At 47.3% G+C, this 8,846-nt stretch overlaps 1 protein-coding gene across 1 annotated transcript; it reads right to left on the bottom strand.

The window, feature by feature from the left end:
* Window positions 1–2,779: 2,779 nt before the first annotated feature.
* On the bottom strand, window positions 2,780–8,176 carry LOC149477280 (uncharacterized). The gene has a single exon (XM_089711039.1). It carries the CDS (start codon window positions 8,174–8,176, stop codon window positions 2,780–2,782), a length of 5,397 nt encoding a protein of 1,798 aa, XP_089567165.1.
* Between the last annotated feature and the right edge of the window lie 670 nt (window positions 8,177–8,846).

Raw genomic sequence — 8,846 nt, 5'->3', positions numbered from 1 at the left:
AAATCCAATTAAATTAGATTCGAAAATTCTAGAATTTAAGAGTCATGAATTAATCACGTAATAATTGTACTTAGCCATTTATTGACCCTATTATATCTATGGTGATTTTGTCCAAACCTAGAGGAGGTATCTGGTATCCTGGTATCCTTCTCACATATATTTGGTCTACGTGAGTTTTGACGTAGTTTAACGTGACGGGACTAAAATAACATCACACTTAAATATTTTTAAAGTTCAAACCACCAAAACATGACCACAGAAGAGCAGAAACACTCCAGAAACTCCCACTGTTCGTCAATAATTTGCGATAATTTACAAAATACTCGACGTTCCAATACATTATTATCCTGCCTACTGTTACAGTGCTACTAATTGAACATTATTTCCCTTTGTCTTCAGGCCATCATGAACTAGAGACCACGAGAAGCCCCCGGCGGACGAAATGTGTACGCATTTTAAAAAGCCTGCGTACCAAGCTAACATTATATATGTCGCTGTCATCTGGTAGAATCTGCAGTTTGATTGAATGACTAGCGCGTTCTTTGAATGACGACATTTAATTGATTGACTAGGCCGAACGTTGATTTAACACATTTTAACAAGCGTCAATCAACGCCCGACTAGTTAGCGGATTGTAACATAGCCCTTTGAACAGAGCGGGTAAAGCCTCGGTTTATTGTATTATGCTGAGGATGTTTTAGTCATTCAATTAAATGTCTTCATTCAATGAACTTACTAGTCATTCAATCAAATAACAGATTCAACCAGATGACTGCGACATATGCTATGTATTAAATACGTTCAAAATTGCAAGTTTTGCCAGCTAGCTATACATGTATGTATCCGTTCGGAAATTGCAAGGCGGAGCTTGATAGATCCACCTGGCGTGCTTTAGTTTCTTTTATTATCTGTAGAACTTGTCAGCTTTAAATAGAACGGGTGCGTTATGGCTACAGTGCGAGATAAAGAAGAAAAAAAGCTTGAATATATTACTGTCCTGTCACTCTGATGAGATGAGATTGTGTACGCCGAATTTTATTATGTAGAGGCGAATGGCAATCGTTAAAATATAAGGCATTGAGAAAAAATAAATTATACAAAACAATAAAAAATTAAGTTGATTAGCTTTGAAAATTATACAACCTTTCCTCTATGTACTCGTAATATGACGACTAAAAATACTAGAAATAAGTAAATAATAGGTGTTTATCTATTACTAAATCAAAGCAGTAGGTAAGAATACGCTTAGAAATCCCTGTTAAAACATAGGTAACATAGTTCTACTCTTAACAACATAATCATCAATTTCAAAGTTCAAACACACCATATCGTAATTACCATACAAAACAATGACGTCAAAAAATGACCGGCATAATTTGGGAAAACAATGTGAAATGATTTGTGAAATGTTTCTGGAGATCACGAATTCGTGATGACTTTGGGGTAAATATTTTGGTGGACCCACGGGCTATTGATGCAATTAGAAGCTGTGATTTATTCTGCCACCAATCGGACGGAATGGCGTGTGAATGTTTTGTGACTAGTGTAAGAAGTGGTGATGTTTTGAGAGTGCTTAATCGAGAAAAATATTTCGCTAACTGTTTTTATACTGCATCTGCGACTTGTTTTTTTCTGTAGATCATGCAAGATTAAATTAAATTTTACTGAAAACAATTCGATTCACCAAATTCACAAAATTATGTAGGTACTTTCAAGATGATAGTTTAAGAACCAACCTGTGTTTCTGAGTTTCTGTTTCTCTCCTTGCCAAGCAGTTGTTGTCATGCCTTCCATTTAACAGCAGCTACATTCATAAGGAAATACATTTTTACTTGAATTTCATTAGGTACCACCTATTCTCAGACCTACCAAATGTACACATGAAACTTAATTAAAATCTTAAATCAGTCAAGCTGTTTTCGAGGAGTGTGGTAATACGATAGGTAATTTTTGCGTTTAAGATGCCATGTTATGAAAATAAAATTATTCAGCATCTCTCTGTCTATAAATGACGTATCGTGACACATCGCATCACATCGCATCATCATTTGACGAAATTAGTTAAATTGCTATTCATTTGTTCTTACCTTATTATATTCTTACTTTTTATTGCTTCATGTTTTCTGTTTGAACAAAAACTATATTTGGAAGTAAGTATTAGGTTTACCTAAGTACATGTTATATTTTAATATTTCAATTTTAAATAATTTCTTTTGCTTTTCTGGAGAGTGCATAAACTATTAAGTACCTACCTACTTACATATTATGATGATTCTGCATACTATTTTTTTTATAGTACAATAGGGGAGCGCTTGACCACGATCTCGCCTGATGGTAAGCTGAGGTGTGACCTAAGATGGAGGGTGCTTCCCTAGAATCTACAAAAATATACAAAACTATCGTAGAAGACCTAAGTCCTAACATTCTTTAACGTAGGTACCTGTGACCTCTCCCTCCAACCGGATTACCGGACACAACCACTATACCACAGTCAAACTACATAAAACGTATAGTAACATTATCAATACTGCAGTACATAGACTATTGTGGACTGTATGTTGATTGAAAACTCAGTTTCTTCCTTGATAGCTCTTTATTCCTCCAAGCTTGATCTCTTACTACTATTTACAATAAAATCTTTCTATATTTATACAATTTACAAAGGGTACAAAACATGTGTAGTTAAACAGACGGGGACCGGATGTTGCGGGGCGAAAGCACCCCGCCGTCGCCTACGCGCGCGTCGTCGACTACTAAGTATAGCCCCGCTCCCGTTCGTTCAACGCGAGCCGGACGCCTCGTTGTCCTGCCGCTCGTCGCTCCTCAACAGCTCTCCCCCCGGCGTAGCATGCGTAGCCTCCTTGGCCACGACGACGAGCTTGCTTACTGGCCTTCTAAACACGCCGCTCCTTGTTCGCACCTCTGCCACCCGTACAGCGCCATCGGGGCCGGCATGAGTGCGCACTACGACACCCATCGGCCATGTGTTGCGGGGCAACGTGTGGTCCACGATCACTACCACGTCGCCTTCCAATACGCGCCTTGCTGTGTTTCGTGGCTCGCCGCGTGGCACCAGCGTGGGTAAATATTCCTTCACCCAGCGGTGCCAGAAATGATTCGCGAGCGCTTGACTCGCTCGCCACATCTGCCGATCTTGCACGTCGCATTGTGTCGTCGTAGGTAGGCCCGCCGATGAGCCCAACAGGAAGTGATTAGGCGTAAGCGCCTCCGGGTCGTGCGGGTCGACGCTCACATGCGTCAACGGTCGTGCGTTGACGGAAAACTCGGCCTCCGTAAGTAGCGTGTGTAGTAATTCTTCGCTGGGGGCCCTCTCGTGAAGCGTAGCGCCGAGCGCCGTCTTGATAGAGCGTACTAGCCGCTCCCACGCGCCGCCTTGATTCGGCGCGCCCGGCGGTATGAAACGCCACTCGGTGCGGTGTCGCAGCGCTTCTTCGCTCAGCGCCGCCGCCCACTCGCCGTGTGCCTTCTTCAACTCCTCACTCGCGCCTTTGAAATTAGTCCCATTGTCCGAGTAGATGAGACGCGGCCAGCCTCTACGCGCCGCCATACGCCTTAGCGCCATGATTGCGGAGTCGGTAGACAGCGATGCGACGATTTCGATGTGTACGGCGCGTGACGTGAGACACGTAAATAACGCGCCCCACCGCTTTTCACGCCGTCTTCCAATTTTCACTTGCATTGGTCCGAAGTAGTCCACTCCACAGTTAGTGAAAGGTCTGTGAAATGCGTCTAATCGTGCGCGAGGCAAGTCCCCTTTGGCTGGGACTTGTGGTTTCGTACGTCGCACTTGACACAACGCGCAGCTTCTCGCGACGGCACGCACTGTTGGTCGCAAGTGTATGATCCAATACAATTGTCTTAGGTCGTTGGTCACACGCTCCCTATTTGCGTGTCCCGCTGCGCAGTGTTCTTTTAGAACTAGCAGGCGTGTGACTCGATGTCGGCCGTCTAGAATAATCGGTCGCTTTGTCTCGACCGGCGCCGTAGCCGCGTCGATGCGACCTCTCACTCGCACGATTCCTTCTTCTAATACTGGGTCTAACTTGAATAATTTGCTCGATTTGGTGACTGAGCGCGCTTCCTGTAGTCTCTTTATATCGTCACCAAAGCTATCGTGCTGTGCGCGCTGAATGAGCATTCGCTCTGCGCTTTGAATGTGGCGATACTCCATTTTTGTAGCGGTGCGTTTAATACGCACGTCTACGAAGGTTAACACACGCGCTATCGTACGCACTAACGTTTCGTATTTTGAGAAACGTGCGGGGTCCGGCAGCCAGTCGTACAAGGTAGGCTGCTCGTCGATGTGTAGTACGTCCACGTCGTCCTCTTCGTACGCTTCTCGTTCCGTGGGCCACCGTTCTTCGTCTTCGTTTAAGAAATCCGGTCCGTAAAACCATCTACGTACGTCTACGTCGACGTTGGAAAGTCTTGTAGCGTCGTCCGCGACGTTATGCTGCGTAGGCAGCCATCGCCACTCGGTCTTGTTGGTTAGCTCGGCTATCTCACCGAGCCTGTGTGCGACGAACGGAGTGTAGCGTTTCGCGTCGTTCCTCACCCATTGAACGACGGTTGAGGAGTCCGTCCAATAGACCGTTCGTTCGATCTCGTATCGATGTTCCCGCTTTATCGTATCAGCGAGTCTCGCGCCGATAACCGCCGCTTGTAGCTCCAGACGCGGTATGGTTTGTGTGCGTCGGGGAGCTACCTTTGCTTTAGCCGCAATCAATTTGATGTTGTAGCTGCCGTCGTCCTTGAGCGTACGCCAATACGCGACTGCAGCGTAGGCCTGTTCGCTCGCGTCACAAAACACATGTAGCTCGACGCCCCGCGCCTTCGTAGCGTCGTAGCACCGTCGTAGGCGTAGCTTGCTGACTTGTTTTAATTGTGCAAGCCAATCCGCAAATAACTCGCCCTCCTCTGCCGGTATCGCTTCGTCCCACGATATCTGAAGGCGCCACAAGCTTTGTAGTATAATCTTCGCCCGTATAGTGAAGTGGCTTAGAAGTCCCAGCGGGTCGTAGATAGACATGACGGCGCTGAGTGCTTCCCTCTTTGTCGGCGGTCGCTCTCGCTCTCGCACCTCCGCCGGCACGCGATTCATAGATGTATTGAATCCCAATTCGTCTCGTACGGCATCCCACATGAGGCCGAGTATCTTAGGCGTGGGTTGTGAGCCGCCTAGCTGAGTCGGCGCGGTGGCGTGCAGCTCTTGCGGTATGTCTCGCAATATGCGCTCGTTGCTCGCGCTCCACCCACGCAATGTGAAGCCTGCCACAGCGTGCACTTTTCTTGTTTCTTCTACGGCTCTGCACGCCTCTTCTACGTTGTCGTAGCTAACGACCATGTCGTCCATATAATGGCCGTTTGTGATAGCCTCCCACGCCAACGGATACTTTTCGGCGTGGGTTTGTGCGTTATGATTACGCACGTAGTGTGCCATGAATGGCGAGCTCGCTGCGCCGAAGATCATCGATGTCATCTTGTACTGTTGCGGTGGTGAATCACGCTTATCACCTCTCCACAGAAATTGTTGTGCAGGCTGATCTTCAGAGCGAATCTTGATTCGTAAGAACATTTCTTGCACGTCCGCTGTTACTGCCACGCTTCCTTCTCTAAACCGGAAGAGTATGCCCGGTAGAGATAGCAACATGTCGGGTCCCTCTAACAACTCGTCGTTGAGACAAACTCCGTAGCTTTTCGTCGCCGCATCGAATACGAGTCTGTGTTTGCCGGGCTTGTTTGGGTTAGTAACGGCAAAATGCGGCAAGTACCAACACACGTTGCTTTTTGCTTCCGATCCGTCGCACGGTACCGCGTATCCTTTTGCAAATAAATTATTTATTTGTCGCGTGTACTCGTCGGCAAACTCCGGTGACGCGTCCATTTTCCTTTCGATGTTTGTTAGGCGACGAAGCGCGTTGTTGTAGCTGAGAGGCATGATAGTGTTGTCTCTTTTCCACGGTAGTCCGACTTCATAACCATTTTCTATTTGTTTTATAGTTTGTTGAACTATCTCTGTGGCTCTTGCGTCGGCGTCGCTAATGCGTGGTTTGTTAGCGATGCATAAGGCTTCTATTTTGAAATGTTCGGCGACCATGTCGTGCAGTCGCTCGTCGAGTTGTTGTTGATGCTCGCTATCGTGAACGTGTAGCACATTATTTTTGTTTATAAGTGCTCTCTGAGGTGCGGTACCGTGCACCACCCAGCCGAGTTGTGTTCTTGACGCGGCCGGTTCGTTGGGACCGCCCGTGCGCAGCTCACGCGATACAATGCATTCCCAGTGATCTGTACCAATTAGCAGGCCCGCGTGCGCTCGTTCGTAGCACACTTCAGTAGTGGGTATATCGCGCAAGTGTTCGTAACGCAGAAGCGAGTTCGGTATGGCTTGTTGATGAAGTGTTAGATTTTTCATCGTTCGCGCTTTCACCGTGTGTGTGATGCCTTCGTTGTTTCCTTTTAGTTGAATGGAAACTAATTTGCTGTTTTTCTCACTTTGTCTCATGTTCGCCCCGTGTATGCAAAGAGGCAATGTGGGGCCCTCTGCGCCGATTTGACGAGCGATATCTTCGTCTATGAGAGATATAGTTGATCCCTCATCCAGTAGCGCGTGAGTTTTGATCTCCCCCCGTGGACCAAACACGGTGACGGGACACATCTTCAATAAAACGTTGCGTCGATGTGTGGTCGCGCGGTCCGCAACTGACATAACGGTTTCTTCCGCTGACGTCGATGGCTCCTCCCTCGGTGCTTCGTTATGCAATGACGAATGATGTGAGCGCTGGCATTCGTTTACGCCGCACAACTTCGCCTTACAGAAATTGCGTCTGTGCTTCCTTGTAGCACATTTAAAACAAATTCCTTTTTGTTTTACTAGCGCCCATCGCTCGTTTACGCTGAGTTTTGTGTATTGCGGGCACGCAGTGAGTTCGTGGTCACGCCCACAACACGGACATGTTTTTTCTTTCTTTTCTTCATTTGTTGATACAATATTGAAGACTGCAGTTTTCCTTCGTGACGCTGGCTTCGATGTTGTTGTAGTAGCGTCGCTCACAGGCGCGTACGTGTATCGCAGCGCCTGATCGGCCTCTCGCATAAGGAAGCGAGATAGCACGATGATTTCCGGGTCTATCGTTCCCTCTTGTGTGAGCGCGTAGTCGCACCAACGTGATCGAATATGTGGACTTAGCTTGTCCAAAACCTCTCTCGCCAGCATCGGATTGAAAAGGTATCCTTTGCGGTCGATCGTTTGTATTGTGCAGACTATATTTTGCAGCTTAACGGCGAAGCTATTTAATTCTTTCGCTGATGTCCCCGGCCTCGGCATTTTCTTTAATTCGTCCAATGCTCTATTGACGAGTATCTCCGGCCGTCCGAAACATTGTTCGAGTGTTCGGATTATCAGTGCAGGCGACGTCGCGGTGTGTAGTAATGCCGCCACGGCGTCTCTTGCTTCGCCTCTCAGACACGAGCGTAATCGTTGAATATTTTCCGCGTCTGAGACGTTGTACATTTCTGTCGTGTCTTTAAATGCAGCGCGAAACGACAGCCACTCTTCAATAGCGCCCGCGTATACTGGGAGCTCTACGTGGCGCAGCCGCGGTCGTGCCATTTTCTCTAACGACGCTGCTAACTGTTCGATGCCCGTTCGGGACTTAGTCGGCGTGGGAGATCGCCCTCGTTGCACGCCGAACCGTAGTTGTCTGTCGTCTTTGCTCGGCTCCCCCCGTGTGTTTACGGGGTTCGCCTGCAGCCAGTCGTCCACCTTCTGATGTTCGTCTTGTGCGGTGATGATGTCTTCTTGTAGATTTTCTTCCTCTATTGCCGACACCTCGACTTGCAGACGCTTCTTTACGAGCTCTTTTTCAAGCTCGAGTTCCTTGCGGTGAATGGCCGCGAGTTTTTCCGCCGCCTCTAATTCCGCCATTTTAATTCGTGTGGCCGTGCTCCCCGTGGACCGTGCCGATCTGACGGACCTTGTAGGTGATCGCCGCCGTAGTTGCGCTACGTCAGCCGACTCGGTGGCTGTGGTAGTCCTCAACTCCGACGGTGAGGCCGGAGGGTCGAGTATTAAACGTCGAGCCCTCTCCAGCCGCACTTGCTCCATAGCCCGGTCTTCCGTGTCCGCGGCTTCGCCCTGGCTGCGTGTGACGACCATGCTTCGATATTATCCCGTAGATATCGATGGCTTCTTCTTCCAGTAGGGTTTCAGCTCGCTCGTACTCTTGATCCGGCGCTCGATGGACCACTGAATATTGTGGACTGTATGTTGATTGAAAACTCAGTTTCTTCCTTGATAGCTCTTTATTCCTCCAAGCTTGATCTCTTACTACTATTTACAATAAAATCTTTCTATATTTATACAATTTACAAAGGGTACAAAACATGTGTAGTTAAACAGACGGGGACCGGATGTTGCGGGGCGAAAGCACCCCGCCGTCGCCTACGCGCGCGTCGTCGACTACTAAGTATAGCCCCGCTCCCGTTCGTTCAACGCGAGCCGGACGCCTCGTTGTCCTGCCGCTCGTCGCTCCTCAACATAGACTATAGAGTATAGATAATTACATATACGTTCACAGGCGTGGTCAGCCGGCCTACCGCCTCGAGTTTGTACAATTTTCTTATGAATTACTGGCATTACACTATAATACACGATATAATATATTGACAGTCTCGGTCAAGTGACTGGGACGAAGTACTTAATTTATAGCAAAATCAAAGTCTATGAAAGATTGCAGTTTTGATCGTGGGCTTATAGATTGATAGAAATTTTTGAACTGATAAAATTAATTTTTATCTTGAATACCACTGCTGTAATAACTAATAAA

This window comes from Colias philodice, chromosome 25, assembly GCF_061535455.1.
Source record: "Colias philodice isolate Cphi_HAF_F1 chromosome 25, ilColPhil1 Martin Lab GWU primary, whole genome shotgun sequence".
Taxonomy (NCBI): domain Eukaryota; kingdom Metazoa; phylum Arthropoda; class Insecta; order Lepidoptera; family Pieridae; genus Colias; species Colias philodice.
The sequence above is the reverse complement of the archived record's forward strand: the minus strand, read 5'-3'. Positions and strand labels throughout refer to the sequence as shown.